This window comes from Aethalodelphis obliquidens, unplaced genomic scaffold (assembly GCF_003676395.1).
Source record: "Aethalodelphis obliquidens isolate GAN/ISIS:26980383/991018 unplaced genomic scaffold, ASM367639v1 scaffold67, whole genome shotgun sequence".
In the NCBI taxonomy this organism is placed as follows: domain Eukaryota; kingdom Metazoa; phylum Chordata; class Mammalia; order Artiodactyla; family Delphinidae; genus Aethalodelphis; species Aethalodelphis obliquidens.
In genome coordinates, this window is record NW_020838011.1 from 9634669 (window position 1) to 9654915 (window position 20247).

General features: G+C 37.8%; 1 protein-coding gene across 1 annotated transcript; it reads right to left on the reverse strand.

Annotated features, from left to right (window-relative positions):
- Nucleotides 1-294: 294 nt before the first annotated feature.
- Nucleotides 295-17932, reverse strand: TMPRSS11F (transmembrane serine protease 11F). The gene is given in 6 exon segments (XM_027089647.1): nt 295-453; nt 4509-4651; nt 5872-5957; nt 5959-6129; nt 9875-10076; nt 17863-17932. Coding segments are annotated over 6 exon segments (831 nt in total).
- Nucleotides 17933-20247: the final 2315 nt, after the last annotated feature.

The window sequence follows — 20247 nt, forward strand, 5'->3', positions numbered from 1 at the left end:
TCACTTGGGGGAAACCATTTATAAATATTCATCTGATTAATAAGATCACAGTTTCTCTTGTGAGTGAGGAGTTGGTGCTATTTGTCATTTGCTGTGTCTTCTTCGCTTAGGGTAGAGAAATACTTCTGTCACGTGTATACAAAGTCCACCTCATGATATTAGATTGGTCTGACTCTGAAGGACTTCTTGACATCCAGCACAAGCACTGATTCAAACCACAAGAATATAAATAATACACAATATGCAGGAGTTTTAGCTCTGTGTGCCATGGATAAAATTCATGGTCAATTCACACTAGATACCAGTCTTTGAGGCAATCCAGCCTCGATACTGACTCACTCTTGTGTAGACCCCAGGTTTTTTGGGAAGAGCACATGATTGTCCCCAACTTACTATACTGACAAGGTACCAGATGTCATGATTATCATAAACCAGAGGTCCACCACAATCTCCCTAGAGAAAAAAATATATTTAAAATTGTTAACATCAATAGGAAGGTCACTGCAGTCATCTCTCTTCCACAGGAAAAATGGAAACTGGTACACAGAACATGCAGCCAAACTAGAGATAGATTATATGATGTTTCTCTCAACTGAGTTAAAATTTTGTGCTAAACTTTAAAGTGAATTGTTTTCTAGAAAGACTAACATTCATTCATATGGAATGGTTACATTATTTCTGGTTCAGCATCCCTAGATTTTTTTGCTAGTTTTATTAGACCCTTTAAGCATGGGGTTTAGTAAGCATTTATCTAAAATATTTAACATGAGGTTGGTATTTGTGCCTAGGTAGAAATTTTCTGTGATCTCTTCTGAATGTCTTAGCTTGACTGTATTTTATGGACCTAATTTTGGTCTCCTTTTCTGTTACTCACCTAGTTCTAATTTATGTTTGCTTTCTGAATTTTATATAGATTAAATCTCTTTTGGATCAAGGAAGATTAAGTAAATAAACAGTTGTAAGTGTAGAGGTTAAAATTGTGGTCTCACTAGTTGAACTGCCCAAGTTTCAGGTCTAGTTCTATTAATTACTGGTTGTGTGACCTGAGGTAAGATACACAGGGTAACCTCTCTGTGCCTCTTCCACCTCCTTCATTTATTTTTTCTTTTATCAGCTATTTATTGAATTCCTATTATGTGTCCCAGGCATTCTGATGGACATTGAGGATAAAACGATGACCAAAAATGAACGGTCCCTATGCTCATAGAGCTTGACATTTAGGTTAAAAAAACCACAATATTAAATAAGCCTACAAATATGCAAAATGACAACTGTGATAAGTGCTATGGAAACATACAATGGGGGATTCGACTAGTCAGGGAGGAAAGGGATGTTTGCCTTGATGAGATGTAATTGAGCTGATATCTAAAAGAAGAGGAGTAAATCATGAAAAGAAAGGTGTGGATAAAATGTGTTCTAGACAGAGGGAACAGCATGACAAATGCTCTGGGCATGAAGGAGCCTGGCATATGCAAAGGCCTGTAGAAAGGGGGACTGGAGAGAAGACAGCAACGGGGCAAGTGGTACATAATGAGGCCATAGAGGTAAGGAGAGACTAGTCTATATGGAGCCCTATGGGTCTTTTACAGACGGTTTTGATTTTTATCATAAGATAAAAGCAAAGGTAAACCACTGAAGTTTTAAGTGTTTTAAGGAGGGGGTTGACATTATCAGATTACATCTTGTTAGAAACTGTCCTGGCATTCATTTGACTAATGCACTAAAGGAGCATAAGAATGAATATAAGGGAGATAAACTAGATGGTTAATGTGGTTGGGGGTTGGAGGGAAGGGAAGGGGAGGAGAGAGAGGTTGAGAGAAGAGAGAAAGGCAAGAGATGGTGGAGAGAGATTTTAGGAGGTAAAACCCATGGGATTAGGTAATCAATTGGGTATGGGATAAAGAGAGAAATTAGAATGATTTCTAGACTCTGGCTTATTTAACATAATGAAAGGGGATTCCATTCATAGAGATACAAAACATAGGAAGAAGATCAGGTGGGGAGGGGAATAAGAACAGAATCATGTACAACATTTGAATCTGAGATGCCTTTGAAACATCCAACTGGAGCTGCCAAGTAGGAATAGAATATATAAGTCTGGAGATCAAAAAGGAGGTTAGGACTAAAAGTATAAATGTATGAAACATCAACAAAAAGATGATAATTGAAGCTATGAGAGAGAATTAGATTCTCTGGGGAGAAAGTATAGAGTGAAAAAAGAAACAGGCATAGGATAGATTAACATGTATTAGATGGGATTAAGAGAATGAGCCTGAAAAGGAGACAGAGAAGGAGCAGACAGATGTAGGATGAAAATCATTACAAGCCAAGGGAAGACGATATTTCAAGAAAGAGGGAGTGGTAAGCATTATTAAATGCTGTTAAGAGGTTAAAAAAAAAAAAAGAAGACCAAAAAATTTGTATAACGTCATTAGTGGTTCATTGAAAACATCAGGAAGAGAGATTTTGATGAAGTAATAGGGCAAAAACCATATTGAAATGGTTTGAGGAGTTAGTGGGAGGTGAGGAAATTGAGACCATGGGTAGAGACATTTTCACAAATATTTGGTGGTAAAGAGATAAGATGAGAAGCTAGCTGGAGGCATTATGGGTCAAAAAAGAATTGGCTATTTCTTTTTTTCCCTAACTTAAGAGATCTGAATAGAGAAGGATCTAGTTACAAGAGAAACGTTGAGTCTGAAAAGAGAGAGAGAGGACATAATTGCCAGTGTAAAGTTCCCCAGAGGCCAGCAAGAAGAAGAAATGGAGCAAAGGAGAAGGGACCAGCCTTAGCAAAGAGGCAGCGCCTCTGTTGTGATCTAAGCTGAAGGTGGATGACAAGGGTCCGGATGAAGGCATGTCTGTATGCTTGGTGCTGGGAAGATGGGAAACTCCCCTCTTTTGACTTATATTTTTCTTTGAAAATTGGGAAACAAAATCATCAGTTGAGAATAAACAGGCAGGAGAAACTGAAAGTTAAGGAAAGTAGAAAATGGCGGAAGAATTCAGAGGAAGGTAGATTTAGAAAAAAACAAACTGACAAAGAGTAAGGTTGTCAGTTTTGTTATCTGGAACCTATAGTGGAACCATGGGTTCTCTTGTATTTTTTCCAGGAGCATTTGACTTTCCAGATACAGGCAGAGAGAGAGAGAGACTAAATAATTGAGTTCTTCCAGGTTTGGGACTTTGTCAGACAGAAATACTGGGAAGAGAGAGCATCAGGTGGGCTTGGGGTATTAGCAAAAGTGTTTAAAAAATGATCACAGGGACTCCCTGGCGGTCCAGTGGTTAAGACTCCATGCTTCCACTGCAGGGGGCAGGGGTTTGATCCCTGGTGGGGGAACTAAGATCCCACATGCCACAAGGCGTGGCCAAAAAGAAAAAAAAAGATCACAGTGAAATCTAAATTGGACAAGTGGATGGTAGATGAAAGGAAAGGATTAATGGGATGTGAAATAGCAGAGAAGCTGTGCTCTACAGGTCTCTATGAAATTGAAGGATGATATTCAGCCAACAAATATTTGTGCCAGGCACTGTTTTAGGTGTTGGTAATACAGCAGTAAAATAAAATAGATGCTCTAAAATGTGTGCCTTCATGGAGCTCACATTCTAGGTTAGCGAAAGAGACAGATAATAAGCCAGTTAAATAAAATATATTGTGTGCTGAATGGTACAAGAGCTAAAGATAAAAATAAAACAGAGAAGGGACACAAAGAATATATGTGTAAGTTGTGTATGTTGGGGGGTGAGGGTTGGAAGGTTGGGGTGTAACAGAGTGTGGCCAAAGAAACAGAAGTAGTTGAAAAGCAGGCAGAAGGGTTGAGGATTGTTGTTAAATAGGATGACTTGGGGATTTAGTGTTGCTGGAAATGGAATAGTTTTTGGTGACAAAGCTCAAGGTGTGACCCTAAGAATAGGTGACTGAGGAGGAGTGAAGATCACTGGAGATTAGGAGATCTAGGAACTAAGAATCCAGCATTTAAATGAGTTGACGTTAATATTGCAGGCCTTGGGATGGAGACAAAATCTGTTTCAGGTGTCAGTCGTGAAAGAATGAAAGGGACAAAGAGAGATTTGGAGGTGGGGGAATAAAAACAAGATGCATGAGAGATGATGATAGAGCTGAATAAAGTGGTCTTCAGAGGAGAGGTTTCTCTGTCTTTTGATTCCAAATTTGCTTAAGAAAATAACAATAGACCATAAGAGTTATTGTGTGAACCAGAAATTTAGAGCAATAGACTTTAATTTCCTAATTTGTAAAATAGGGATAATTATAGTAATGCTTCAATCTCATTATATTAAATGAAATAATGTATAGAAAGTGCTTAGCATTGTTTTGGCATAGTAAACACTCAGTACAATCATTTTTGTTATCATGTCTATTTAAGCAAACTGTGTCTTTGGTAAAATTCATGTCATTTTTTTCTCCCAGGTAAAGTATATGCCCAAATTAGAAACAGTTAATGGAAACTTTCCTTTTAAAGTTTTGACCTTGACTTTGGACTTACCTTACATGCATCTACTTTTCCATCCATGAATCCAGCACATAACATTCCTGAAGTTATCAGGCCATCATACACATCCTTTCTGTTACACACATCAGTGCTTATGGTTTCCACCCTGGCTTGCTGAAGTCTATTTTGTGTAGGTCCTATTACAAAAACAAATGTAAAAATGAAAAACATGTTCTTTGAATAGAGTTATATCTAAGACTCAGAAGATACATAAATTGTATATTCCTAGGAACAAAAGCATTAAGATTTTTATTATTTAATTATTGCCTAATTTTATTTTCTGTGTCAAAAATGCCTACGTGCAAGGAACAATACACATACATGACCCAATATTATATCATATTTGTGGCTCTTCAAGAGTTATTGGAACCCTCAAAACTACATGCAATATTGTGTGTGTATGCCCTTTTTTTTCATGAGAAGAGGGTTCATCACACTGATCTTGTCCAACTTCACATTTTTCCATGTAAGGGAATTGAGGCTCAGAGGAGTTCATTGATTTTCCAAAAGCTACTCAAGAAGAAACCAGGGTACAAGCTGCACAGGTCTATTTGTCCTACTCTATGCTGTATAGCAGCTGTCCCCAACCTTTTTGGCACCAGGGACCGTTTTCATGGAAGACAGTTTTTCCATGGACCAGTGGGTGTAAGCGTTGGTTCAGTTGGTAATGCGAGCGATGGGGGGCAGCAGATGAAGCTTCTCTCACTTGCCAACTGCTCACCTCCTGCTGTGCGACCCAGTTCCTAACAGGCTACAGACTGCTACCGGGCCACGGCCTGGGGGTTGGGGACCCCTGCATGTTATTTCAGGTGTTTCAAAACATGAGAAACAAAACAAATACCCAAGATACAGCAACAATATGACACCAGCAGAGGGTAAGGCCAGTGGTTAGGAGGAGAGAATACTACACAACTGAGTCTAAAAACATTTACAAAACACTTTCATGTTTATGATCATTATATATCCTCATTAAAATTAGGAAGAATTTATACCAAAAAAAGTATATGAAGTATATGCTAGCCGGGAGTGTTTACGTCTGGCAAATATACAATTTGTAATCCTTTACTCCCTTGTACTCCCATAGCATTTTGTTCCTTATAGTATCTAAAACGGTCTGTTCTGTTCATCATGTTATTGACCTCTCCCTTTCCTCACCACTGCTCCAATTACTTGTGAACTCCTCAAGGACAGGTATCTGATTCCTTTTACTTTTTAACCCACAGTACCTTGTTCTTGTCAGAGCCATACACATTAGAAACATCCACATTTTAATGAAGAGTCTAAAGCGGTATCCCCTAGATGCCTCATTAGATCCCAAGATAAAATTGTACTAAGTAAATTATGTTGAACAGCTCACCATCATCTACAATGGATCCAAACCTTGTGACGAATACACTTGTTTTAGACGGCAACTTTATGGATGAATCTGGGAGGCAAACTCTGAACTACATTTGAAAACTCAACTCGGGTAGCAAGCTGAGCCAAAGCAATGTCATTTTCATTTGTTTCTCTATGGTAATTCTCATGAAAGGTAATTTTCCTCACACTTCATTGCACTGCAGGTGGTGTTATAGTCGTGCCAAAAGTAGCAATCCATTGACTTGGGTCTTTATGTCTGCAAAATATAAAGGGTAAAATGTGTGATGCTTAACTGTATCCTTTAAAAAAAGATTGAGACCATATTCTCCCCAACTATTGGAATTATGCTCCTGAAAAATCCCTATGGTGAGAGAATTTGCAGTTGATGACCTTATGGAAAAAAGAGGTTAAAATATTGATACAAATGAGAGTATGAAAGCCCTTAAAATATTTTACATACTCTAAAATTAAAGAGAGTACAGTAACTAAATGGAATTCCATGCTATGTTTGGAATAATAATAGTAATGGCTACTATACAATTAGTTTCTAATATTTTAATTCCTTGTTTATTAGAAACTCTTCAAATTTGATTTCTTCTATAATTTCAGTGAAGTATGTAGAAATTAATTTTGATTTGTTTTGGATATTATGCACCATAAGAGATATTTTCCTTCTATATGAGACACTCCATCCATTCTTATTTTATGACTCACCTGTCAGTTCTTGTTTACTGGGTCTTACCTTGATCTTTGAGATAAAGTGCAATTTGTCTGCTTCACAAACCCTCATATGTACACAGGATTGTTTCTCCACCCAAGGCCCATACCCTGCCCCAATACTCAAGGGCTAAGCAGCCCTATTCAGTGTCATGTTGTTAGTGCTCCCACTGCCTTTGACCTGGCCTAGTCAGTCCCTCTTACTATTTTTGAGGCTCTTCCTTAACACAGATGCTTTTCTCTACCACAAGGTTACATAACAAGCAAATTCTGTCTACTCCTATCATCTCTTTACCTCCCTATTCTAATCTAAAGCCCAGTTCCCTCTTTGTCTAATTATCCCTTTCAAGAATGACTAGAAATATATAGAAACTTGAAATTCTCTATGTAGAAGAAAATTATTTAAAAGCAAATCACACAGAAGAGAATTCAGAAAGGGGAGTTCCTTGTTCATGCAGGATTACTGTGTTGGTGAATCATAACTTTTAAGTATAATGAAAAACCTGAAAGATCAGTAGTTTTCAGAGTACTCTGCACTGCCCCAGGGATGAGCAGGCAGAGCCTAGGGGTGGAGGGATTGGGATATGGGGAGGGCTCCTCTCTCATCTGTTTTTGTTTTTTAATTTCCACTTGGTTATGTATATAATTTGTTTTTTCTTTTTGTCTGCGTTGGGTCTTCATTGCTGCACGTGGGTTTTCTCTAGTTGTGGTGAGCGGGGGCTACCCTTCGCTACAGTGTGCAGGCTTCTCATTGGGGCAGCTTCTCTTGCTGTAGAGCACAGGCTCTAAGCACGCGTGCTTCGGTAGTTGCAGCACATGGACTCAGTAGTTGAGGTCCGCAAGCCCTAGAGCGTGGGGGCTTCAGTAGTTGTGGTGCACAGGCTCTAGGGCATGCAGGCTTCAGTAGTAATGGCGTGTGGGCTCAGTGGTTGTGGCTCGCAGGATCTAGAGTGCAGACTCGGTAGTTGTGGTGCATGGGCTTAGTTGCTCCACGGCATATGGGATCTTCCTGGACCAGGGATCGAACCCGTGTCCTCTGTATTGGCAGGCGGATTCTTAACCACTGTGGCACCAGGGAAGTGCCTCTCATGTGTTTTACTTATTTACACTTTAAAGGGAGATTTTATTCAAAGCAGAAATCTTAGGGCTGAAGCATTCATTTGAAAAATAGAATTCTGGAAGCTACAAAGACATATGTTACTTCAGTCCTTAAGGAGCTTGTAAGCTAATGGAGTGGACAAAACAGGAATACCCATCTCTTCATGCATCATCAACCAGAAAGGGAGTCTCCATTCCTAGGCACAGTTCAATATGTTTTGTGGATAAGAACACTAAGACTCACTAAGAAGTTAAATGGCTTGCCAGGTAAGTCACATATCCACCTGGTTACTGTCAGAGAGAGATGGCCTAGGTCTCATGATATCCTGTCAAGAACTTTTTCCCTACACACTCTTGTTTCACAAAGACTGGCATCATTTTTCATGGACATAAAGGTACTAACATTTGTCTTAAACAAAATTTTTTAAAATACACTAATTCTGTAGGGAAAAAACATAAAAAATTTAGAAGTATTTGGATAATTATGAAATTGTCTTCAAAGAATCTTTATTTTTCCTTCACAACAGTACACTGTATTATGCAGTTACATGAAATTATATCACCTGCGAAATGGAACCCTTTCTCTCCAGGATCATTACCTTTCCCAACTCTTTTATATTATTATTATTACTGGCATAAAATACGCTATTACATTTCTCATATTTTAAAAAAATCCTTCCTTTGAGTCCACAACCACCCCCAACTGTCAAATTTCTCTGCTCCCATTCATTTAAAAACTCCTTGAAAGTGGCATCTAAACTCACTACATCCAATCCTTCTCCTTCTTTTCTCTCTTGAATTCATTCCCATTCCCATCATATAATCACAGTTTCTTTTATCAAGGTCACCAGTTATCTCTATTTTTATCAAACTCAATGGCCGATCCCCATGTAGGTCTGCCAACACACAGAGATGGCACTGGACCTGCCGAAAATGTATCTCAGTCATTATAGCTTATATTCTTCACTAAATGCATTGACATTCTGGGCTTATTTATTTTTAATTTATATAAGCAAAGATCAGTTACAAAGCAAAATAGATGACACTCCCAAACACAAGTGTGAAGATTGGAGGAGTCTGTAAACATGAAAAAAAATCAGAAAGCCTTGAAAAATTAGTGAGACTCAAGTTTACCTAAGGCATGATGCTAGTTATTTTCAGGATTGTGAATTTGTGTGAGTCCCTTTTCTCTTCTTTCATGAGAGAGTGACAATCACCTTAAATTCATTAGGTTATTCTCATTGCACGTCTGCTCCATAAATAAAGGTGTAGGCATCTTGAAACAATTTGGGTGTTACCACAGAAGGATGACCAAGCACCTCCTAGACACACCAAGGATAGTTTCCTCTGAAAGGGTGTGTGAACAGTGCCACTGGCCAGGGCTTTACTCAGAGCTTTTGTGTTTTGAGGGTTTAAAAGGAAAAACTTTCTGTACCCTGAGAGTGAAACCTCAGGGAGAAAAGATAGTGTGTCCCTGGTCTTGGGGCAATAGCGTGCCTGTGCATGTCTGTGTATGTGAAGTGATATAGCTGAGTGTTAAGAGCTACAACTGTGAAAGCCCAAGCAGAGAGCTCCTTTTAGATTGTGTGTGATCAGTCTTACATTCTATGAGGGCAGTGATAAAGGCTGGCTGGTCGCTTTCACCATCCACACACCTCTCTGGTCCATAAAAGCCCACACAGTTCTTGGATAATGCAATTGGAAGAGAGAGCTTCAAGAGTGATACCTTTGATTTTTTTCTTTTTTCTTATTTGATGTTTTTCTCATCACTTACTAAAGTGATGGTGGATGTTGATAGTTGGAGGATAGATGGAATAATATTTTTTAAACTGGCTGAATTTTCTCTTTAAATAGGTAGAAGAGTTTAAATTTGTTACATGTATAATAGTCTTTAAACTAAAATAATTTATGGTATAGTAGAAAAGATCACACTGGTGTCATGATGCTACAAGAGAATATGTTGTAAGAGCCATAAGAATGATGTAAACCAAACATGATAGATACGGAGAGAAGGGTGAGGGGATGAGTATGATTGGGGCATAGAGCAACCATAATGTATTTAGGGGACAGGGTCCATCCAGAATGGAGTAGAGGCTAAGCTGGTGAGATTGAACTCTTCCCAGCACTAAATTGACGGTAATTAATAACTGAGTAAGGAAGACTAGCAACAGCTCTAATAAACTTACTTGCGGAAGCAGTGAGCGGCCGTGAGCAGCCAAGTGTTACTGATAAGGCTAGCTCCGCACTGATGGCCTGCCCCTATGAGCTGGAGGCTGGCCTGCCATGGCCACTCCCCTTCCATAGCTGTTTCACTTCCTTGGACAACCCTTTCAGTAGAAGAGGATGCTGGTAATGGCATGTATGAAGATGTCATCCTTATTCCACAGTCTGTCACAGAAACGTGTTAGTTTGCTTTCATGAAAAGGAGTGGAAGAAAAGCACATCCTGATTTGCACTGTGTGCAGATGGTTAGACAGTCCATTGAACCTGCTATTCTTTAACCCATTCCTAGCACTCAGTCTCTGGGGTTATTCTGTAGGGGTCCTACTAATCCTATTGAGGTTCAGAAGAAATATTTACCAACATTTCAAGGCATCGAAACCAGGAATTAACTTCGGTCTCCATATAAAGCATATACGGATGAATAAACAGGTGGGTAGATAAATTACTGAGCATAAAAATGTATAGATCCTCTGCTGAGGGTTTCAGATACATTTATAGCAAAATACTTTTCAAATGAGAAAACTTGGCTCTGGAGGAGAACGTAAGCTACTGGAGGTCACCCAGCTGGTAAATGACAGAGTTGTATATAAAATTAGAAGGATCCACATCAAAGCTTGTATTCTTACTACTGAGAGAGAGCCCAACACTGAGTGTCGGTCATGATTCTGCCTTGACATGAATCTGTAGACTGTCTTTGTAAAGCCCTGATATTTAAGTCTTAAATACAATGACCTTTTTGCTTTTCTAAAATTTAAAAGACTAGTTTTAAAAAAAATTCTGATTCCCTGATAGCAAACCCTCAATTGATTAGACTTCAAATCAACCTTAAGTAATACTTGAAAGTATATTAGCATACTTTATTAATGTGCTTTTTAATTATTTATATTTTGTTAAGAATACAAGTGTTTTTTTTCTTTACAAAAAGGGGTTTTATTCAAAAACAGGTAAAAATAGTTGCCTGAAATCATATTTACAAATTTATCATAAATCCCTTAGTGTTAAATAGCTTTAGCTTAAGGTGACCATAAAATTGAACAAATAGAGTGTCATATCAGTAGTGCCTAATACTTCCTCTCCCAACTTCCCCTTAAAGTAAGCATGAAGATAATAATAATAAAAATAATATCTACTAGTTATGAGCCAGGCCCTGTACGTAGTGTTACATATATTTTCCCTAATTTTTATAACAACCCTCTATGTTAGATGTTATTATCCTCATATTGCAGATGAAAAAAATTGAGTCTATGGTATTGTTCAAAGGCAAAAGGAGCAAAATCACCAGAAATTAAGGAAGGATAAGAAAAATTATAAATTCTGGTAGTAATTTTCAGTAACTGGAGTGTTCGGTTGGTTGGTTTAAAAAGCAACTTCTTAGATGACCCAAGCTATATCCCTGAACCAGAATTGTGTGGAGAACCCCAACAATTCCGACAAAGCCACTGCTATTGTGATTCCCAAGCAGCTCATGCAGCTTAATAACAAAAAAACAAACAACCCAATCCAAAAATGGGCAGAAGACCTAAATAGACATTTCTCCAAAGAAGATATACAGAGTGCCAACAAACACATGAAATTATGCTCAACATCACTAATCATGAGAGAAATGCAAATCAAAACTACAATGAGATATCATCTCACACCAGTCAGAATGGCTATCATCAAAAAATCTAGAAACAATAAATGCTGGAGAGGGTGTGGAGAAAAGGGAACCCTCTTACACTGTTGGTGGGAATGTAAATTGATACAGCCGCTGTGGAGAACAGTATGGAGGTTCCTTAAAAAGCTACAAATAGAACTACCATAGGACCCAGCAATCCCACTACTGGGCATATACCCTGAGAAAACCATAATTCAAAAAGAGTCATGTACCAAAATGTTCATTGCAGCTCTATTTACAATAGCCCAGAGATGGAAACAACCTAAGTGTCCATCATCGGATGAATGGATAAAGAAGATGTGGCACATATATACAATGGAATATTACTCAGCCATAAAAAGAGACGAAATTGAGCTATTTGTAATGAGGTGGATAGACCTAGAGTCTGTCATACAGAGTGAAGTAAGTCAGAAAGAGAGAGACAAATACCGTATGCTAACACATATATATGGAATTAAAAAAAAAAATGTCATGAAAAACCTAGGGGTGAAACAGGAATAAAGACACAGACTTACTAGAGAATGGACTTGAGGCTATGGGGAGGGGGAAGTGTAAACGGTGACAAAGCGATAAAGAGGCATGGACATATATACACTACCAAACGTAAGGTAGATAGCTAGTGGGAAGCAGCCGCATAGCACAGGGAGATCAGCTCGGTGCTTTGTGACCGCCTGGAGGGGTGGGATAGGGAGGGTGGGAGGGAGGGAGACGCAAGCGGGAAGAGATATGGGAATATATGTATATATATAACTGATTCATTTTGTTGTGAAGCTGAAACTAACATACCATTGTAAAGCAATTATACTCCAATAAAGATGTTAAAAAAAAAAAAAAAAAGCTAGCCAAATAGAAAGTATAGTTTGAACCATCCAGTTGTGACCCATCAAGTCTTTTCTCTCTGTGTGTGTTCAAAAGAAGCCACACTGTCCAGCACACCATCCTATCTAGGGACACAGGAAAGATGAAAAGTTCTATGAAAATGTAGTTATTTTATTAAATGGTCTGAATGTGTACCCCAAAATTTATAGTTGAAATCCTAACCCTTAAAGGTGGTGGTATTAGTAGGTGAAGGTACTTAAGTCATGAGGATGGAGCTCTCATGAATGGGATTAGGGCCTTACGGAAGAGTGTGCACAGGGATCCCTAGCCTCTTCCACCATTTTACTATACAGCAAGACATCTGAGTCAGAAGAGGGCCCTCACCGGACCATACTGGCACCCTGATCTCAGACTTCTAGCCTTCAGAACTGTGAGAAATATATTTCTGCCGTTTATAAACTACCCCATCTATGGTATTTTGTTATCACACAAGGAATGGACTAATGAAAAGCAATTTAAACAGAGAAAGAAAGAGCACTGGCACCAGTGAATGCTGGAGCTGGTGGTACTCTAAAATGGGTGGTTGATATAGTTTTCATATACTCTCTTTGTAAGATCAGAAATTAATCCTGCATCTAACTGTATGGCATGGTTAAGGTCCTCTAAATCAGATGATATATAAACTCAGAAGACAGACATATCTCAGAAAGTTTTCTTCAAAAAATTTTAGGACATGTGCTTGGTATCAGCAAAGATATGCAGGAAGACATGATCTTATTAAACAAAAGTAGCCAAACATGGGCTTCCCTGGTGGCGCAGTGATTGAGAGTCCTCCTGCTGATGCAGGGGACATGGGTTCGTGCCCCGGTCCGGGAAGATCCCTCATGCCGCAGAGCGGCTGCACCCATGAGCCATGGCCGCTGAGCCTGGGCGTCCGGAGCCTGTTGCTCCACAATGGGAGAGGCCACAGCAGTGAGAGGCCCGCGTACCACAAAAAAAAAAAAAAAAAGTAGCCAAACATAAGGGGAAAATATGCTGTGATAAGAGTACACATAACGAAAGAGTTGTCTGTCACGAAAGAAAATTCAAAATATCACAGAAATGTCATAACATATAAAATCCACGTAGAAGTAATAAAAAGAAAAAGTGACACCAAATAACAGAGATAAGTGATTTTTGGGAGTATAGATCTGATGAGATCATTCAGAATGCAGAGGAAAGTAACCTGAGCTGGAACTAGAAATAATGATTGACATGGAGAGCAGAAAATGGACATTCAGGTAATAAATCATTTGTGTTCCTGAGGAAGAAAAAAAAGAACAATTGGAACAGAATCAATCATCAAATTTATAGAGGAAGAACATTTTTCCAGCATGAGAACATTGAAAATGCTCATAATTTCCCAAAGTTTAGTGCCAAATATAACCACATCTAGAGCTCTTGGCAAAAAAAAAAAAAAAAAAAAAAATAGAAAAAAAGTTATAGGATAAAGATTTCCTACCTTCATTCAGAAACCAAAAAGGTAACCTATATAAGAATAAAAATCACACCAGCCTTAGACTTCTACTCTATAACAAAAACACTAGAATAAAAGGCAATAATGTATATACAATTATTTGGGAAAGTTTATGGTCCAATAATCCTATAAAATGAGAAAAAGGAAGTAGAAAGAGATTCTGACATGCGAGTTCTCAGAAAATATACCATCTGTGTAATTTTCTTGTTTAAAAATAACTTGAATATAGCTGATTCACTTTGTTATAAAGCAGAAACTAACACACCATTGTAAAGCAATTATACTCCAATAAAGATGTTTAAAAAAAAGAAACAGAAAAAAGAAAAAAAATAACTTGAAGATAGAGTTCAGCAAGCAAAAAGGTGAATTTAAATCAAGACTCAAGAATGAGAAATAGTAAAAATATAACAAGAGTCTTTAGTGATGGGTAAATAATTGTAATATTGGGATAAAATGGAACATGATATTTTGAAAAAGAATATTAATAGATTAATAGATTTCCTGGACATTTCACTTCTCATCATTTAATGAGAGCTATGTATGTGGCAGAAGAAAATATATGTGGTAGAATTTTGGTTATTGAGGATGGTCATAGAATATCATTATTTTGATATTAAAACAACCTTTATAGTAAAAAGTCAGTATACATGACCAAGAAGGCCGAAAAGTGATTTTTAAAAATTGTAAAATAAGAAACTCTACAATTTTAACATTTTTATGATGGATATTTTACTTTAGCTTATATAATCATGTATTAGGGAAATTATATTATTAGGAATTGAGATTTAGTTTGAGATTGCCATTTACAGAGTGCTGGAAAATGTCATATTTTTCTTTGGAATATAATTGATTAAAAATAAAGGTGGATACCATACTCTTCATCATTTCTAATTACTTCAGGAAGAAGTTGTCACTATTATGTGTGGAGATTCTATCTCAAAATGTATTTAAAGGATTTTCCTGATGTCTAACAATAGAGAAATTCACTTTAGATGATCTGTTTCTTCACTTCATGGCTGCTGGGAGGGGAAAAGACTCTAGGTCCAAAGGACAAGCCTTATTTTTTGGTATTAAGTCAGAAGTAACTACACTTGGAAATACTTAATTGGAAGCAATGAACAGAGCTGGAACACCTAATGCCTGTGAGACGTATACTAGAGTTCAGGGGGAGGAGTAAGAAAATAAAAAGACACAGTCCCTTACCTTGGCACTTACAATCTTATTTGAAACACATTATTTTACTTTCTCTAATTATATGTTGGCATAGAAAAATAGAAATGTCTCTCAGTTTGGTTTCCAACCAGTTGTGAGGTAGTTTTAGTTTCATAACCTTTTGAACTTCATTTTCTTCCACTTTTGGGGGAAAATAAAACGAGAACTTTTCTGAGTTTGTGTTGTGAGGAATCAATGATGAGATGAATAAGAAATTGTTTTAAGTTGGAAATAAACTAGAGAACCTCTTTACAGTTCATGTCAATGGTTCTTGCAACAGGGGTCAACCTTCATAAAGGTGTCTGTTTCTTTGATACTATAGAAGCTAACCCCCATAACTGACCAGTAAAGACCTCTGGGAGTCAGAATACCTGTACTTTAATTCTTCCCCGAAGTCTTGCTAGTCCCATGTCTGACATCTTAACTTGAGTCTAGTTTCCTTAAAATGGTGGAAATAATACCTACCCTTTCATGTTTTGGAAAAGATCCAACATGATAATACATATATGGGGGGAAATTAAAGACCCATGGCAATGCCCATGAGTCTTCAGCTGAAAAGAAACCAGTGAAAATGATAAGCAAAGAAACAAGCAGCAAAGGAATGAAGAACTCAGCTCAGGGCTCATTTAGCTCTCAAAAAAAAAAGTTCTTTATCAGTATAACAACTGACACTAGAGCATTTACATAAGGACTATCTGTGATTCAGCAAAGCATAGGAAGGACCATGACTCACAAAGTAATTGAAAAAACACCTCACAGACACAAGGGACAAGAAAAACAGGTTATGTTACTCTGATTCAAACTATTTTACTTTACTTCCTTAGTATGATGTTTTAGTTCTGTTTCCTTCTCTCTCTTAAAAAAATATTATAGACCACAAGAATGGAAATGGTGGGTCATTATGATGAGGAAGAGATGAGGAGATAATGAGGTGGTGGAGAAGGAGGGAAATGTTCCCGAGTGTGTGGTTTTGTGTGTGTTTGTGTATATGATAGAACAATAACTCAGGGCTGGAGGGGAAGCAAAAATTATATGTTTGAATCTTGAAGCATTTTGTTTTATTTTTGTTGAGTAATATTGAGCTGCCAACTCTAATCAAAAGATTTGAAAAAATTCATTCCATTGGTTATATTTAGATCTGGTTAGAAAAACAGAGGAAAATCAGAATTAGTCTATCAATGGGGCCTAAGAAGTTAAGTTAACAGATAAAATGTCGGATACCTGGTTAAATTTGAAATTCGTATAAACAATAAATAAATTTTTAGTGTAAGTATATTTTATGCCATATTTGACATCCTCCCACATTCCACAGCTGCACAGCCCAGGTTTGAAACCCAGCTGAGCCATTTATTTGCAAGGACAAGCAATAGTTGAAATATACTTATACTAAAAAACTATTTTTTGTTTACTGAAATTCAGATTAAACAGAGTGTGATTGATCTGTGAATATATTTCTCTGGATGTGTATTGTCATGAGTGTGTGTGTGTGTGTGTGTGTGTGTGTGCGCTTGTGTGGAGAGAGACAGGGATGAAATGTAGATGACTCCAGGTGGAGTAAGTGTAAGAAATATTATTTTAAGTTTCTAAAATAGAATTTATTTTTCTTTGTATTATAATAATATTGGTATATATGTTACACAAAATTTTGAAAATACATAAGAGTGTAAAGAAAAATTTTAAATCCACAATCTCATCACCTGGAGGTAATCGCTGTTAAAATTTTGAGTTATGCCTGAATTTTTCTTTCTCTTCACTCCTCATACCTACAAATATAAAATTATTATAAAAAATTAAAGATATACAAATGCTAACATTTATTAAGCACTTAAATATATATGCCAGGCAGCTTACTAAGTGCTTCATGGGAATTAACTCACTAAATTCTCAGTGAAAACCCTATGAGGTAGATATTATTGTTCCTACCATTTTACAGGTGGGAGAAAAAGGCAAAGAGAAATTAAGCAACTTGTCCAAGGTCACCTAGTAAGTTAGTGGCCCCACTGGGATTCAAATCTGATTAGTGCACCCCTGGAGTATGGTTTATATGGTTCCTCCACCACTTTAATTGAAGGAATAAGCCACATCCACAACCATGCATTCATTTTATAACATTTAATCTACTAAAGATGTCAGTACCACAGACCTATTTTTTTAATTTTAATTTTTATTTGGAATTAGGAATAAGACATTACCCTATAGAAAGACAGTGCTACTGCTCCAACAGAATAAGCCATCAGCAGTTTCTGTGACCAACCAGAAGTTTATGACGGAGTGAGCTTTTCTATATGGCTCAGCACATAACTAAGAATTTAATTTTCGGATTAGATATGTTTGTGTTTAATCCCTAGCTCTGCTGTTTACTAGCTGTATAACCTTGGGCAGGTGACTTTTCAAACCTTAGTTTTCTAATTTTTTTAAACAAGGCTACTAAGAGTCTCTATCCTACTGACAGGTTCATGAGAGTACAACTTGTATAGTCTTACAGGACACTTCCTACCAGAAGGGCTCCCACTTGGTTTAATGTTCTACTGTGCCATCTTGAAATTCTTAGTTATTTTAACTGTGAACATGTGCATGAGCAGAGGCAGTACACTGGGTAACAGTGAGCACATATGCTTGTGATCAAGCAGTAGTGCCCACATCTGTAGGCTCAAGTCCCAAGGCACCACGGGCAGCATAGGTGACAAGTTGTGAGCCTCACTGTCTGGAGCACATGTACATGTCTGAGCGGGCTGCCAGAATGGGACCTTGGTTCAGGTTGGTAGTGACAATTGTGGCAGCAGCAATAGAGGTAGCAGTAGCAGTGGTAGTGGCCATTGCACAAGAAAGGTCCTCACATGGACACAGGGATGAGACAGTGGTAGAAGACCAGCTCATCCTTCTGTTCCAGAGCTCTCCCTGCAAAGTCTGCACAAATATTAACTCTCTAGCCTGAGCTTTGTCAGAAGGACTACAAGCATTCAATCAATAAACTTTCCCAGTAAATTATTACAAAATAAAGTCATACACATGGACCTTGCAATAAAGTATATCAGGAATTTATTAGAATTCTTAAAAAGGTATAGAGTCTCCAATTTTGAAAACTGCTCCACCATTGCAAAACAAATACCTATAGTCTTAGAAATAGAAATTGTCTTTAAAGATCATTTCATTCAATGGAAAAGAAAACTATTGTCACATGGTACTTTGAATGAAGTGATTATTAATGAAAAAAATTTTAGGGGCTTCCCTGGTGGCACAGTGGCTGAGAGTCTGCCTGCTGATGCAGGGGACACGGGTTCGTGCCCCGGTCCAGGAAGATCCCACATGCCGTGGAGCGGCTAGGCCCGTGAGCCATGGCCACTGAGCCTGGGCGTCCGGAACCTGTGCTCCGCAATGGGAGAGGCCACAACAGTGAGAGGCCCGCGTACTGCAAAAAAAGAAAAACAAACAAACAAACAAACAAAAAAAGTTTTTTTTAATTAAATTTTCTTTGTATAGGCACTTTGAATTATATACAAATCATGATGCCACTTTCAATTTTTTGTATGGCTTCCACAAGTTACAAGAAATGTCTGAAGAAACATTAAAATTTCATTGTATAAATTTGAATTTAAAATTAATTTCAGACTTACTCAGAACTGATTTCTATGAAAAGTTAACTCTTTTTAGAAAAATCTTTTTAGTTATGTGAGAATCATCAGCTCTAGAGATACTAAAACTTATATTTTTAAATAATTTATTAGAAATTTATCTAAATGTCAGATTGTATAAAATATTCTTAAGAGGTCAAGTAGCAGTCGCATCAGTGAAAAGAGCTTTCTCAAAATTAAAAATTCTCAAAAATTTTAAGACTAGAAAGATCCATGTGGTAATGGATTAGGTTTAGAGAGATAAGTATGAATTCATGTTTAGTTTAATATGGATACAAATTGCTACACAGAGAGATATTTGTAGACATATATACACTGGATATATATATATATACATATACACCCATATATTTACTATGTATACACTATGCTTGTAAATATGTATACATAGTATATAACACATATGTATACAAACATATATTTACTATGTATATACTACGTATGTATATATGTAGGCATATTTCCTCCTTCTTTCAGCTGAAAGGATTTAGAAGCAAGGAAACACAGTAGCCACAAACACACTTAGCTCCCAGATCTTGATTTCTAATACCATTCTCCAATAAAAGTCACCAGGGCTCCATGGAGAAACGGCTGAGTTTAGGACTGGGACAGGAAATACATGAGATGAGCTCACAGTACCTGTAATTCCAGAAAGAAAGTGCTAACAAACAAACAAAGCCCCCCAAAAAACAAAACAAAAAAAGTGATGGTAGTATGTCACCTAGTTTGGACACAGGAGGCAACTAAAAGAGCTTCTAGGACTTCCCTGGTGGCACAGTGATTAAGAATCCACCTGCCATAGCTAGTGGGAAGCAGCCGCATAACACAGGGAGATCAGCTCGGTGCTTTGTGACCGCCTGGAGGGGTGGGATAGGGAGGGTGGGAGGGAGGGAGACGCAAGATGGAAGAGATATGGGAACATATTTATATGTATAACTGATTCACTTTGTTATAAAGCAGAAACTAACACACCATTGTAAAGCAATTATACTCCAATAAAAATAAAGAAAGAAAGAAAAAAAAAAGAATGTAACAAGGTGGGAGGGAGAACGAAAGAGGGAGGAGATATGGAGATATATGTATATGTATAGCTGATTCACTTTGTTATAAGGAGAAATTAACACACCATTTTAAAGCAATTATACTCCAATAAAGATGTTTAAAAAAAAAAGTAATCCACCTGCCAATGCAGGGGATACGGGTTCAAACCCTGGTCCAGGAAGATCCCACATGCCGCAGAGCAACTAAGCCTGTGTGCCACAACTACTGAGCCTGCACTCTAGAACCCGCGAGCCACAACTACTGAGCCCACATGCCACAACTACTGAAGCCCGTGTGTCACAACTACCGAGCTTGTGCTCTAGAGCCCATGAGCCGTAACTACTGAGCCCACATGCCACAACTACTGAAGCCCGTGCGCCTACAGCGCGTGCTCCGCAACAAGAGGAGCCACCACAATGAAGCGCCCGTGCACGGCAACAAAGAGTAGCCCCCGCTCGC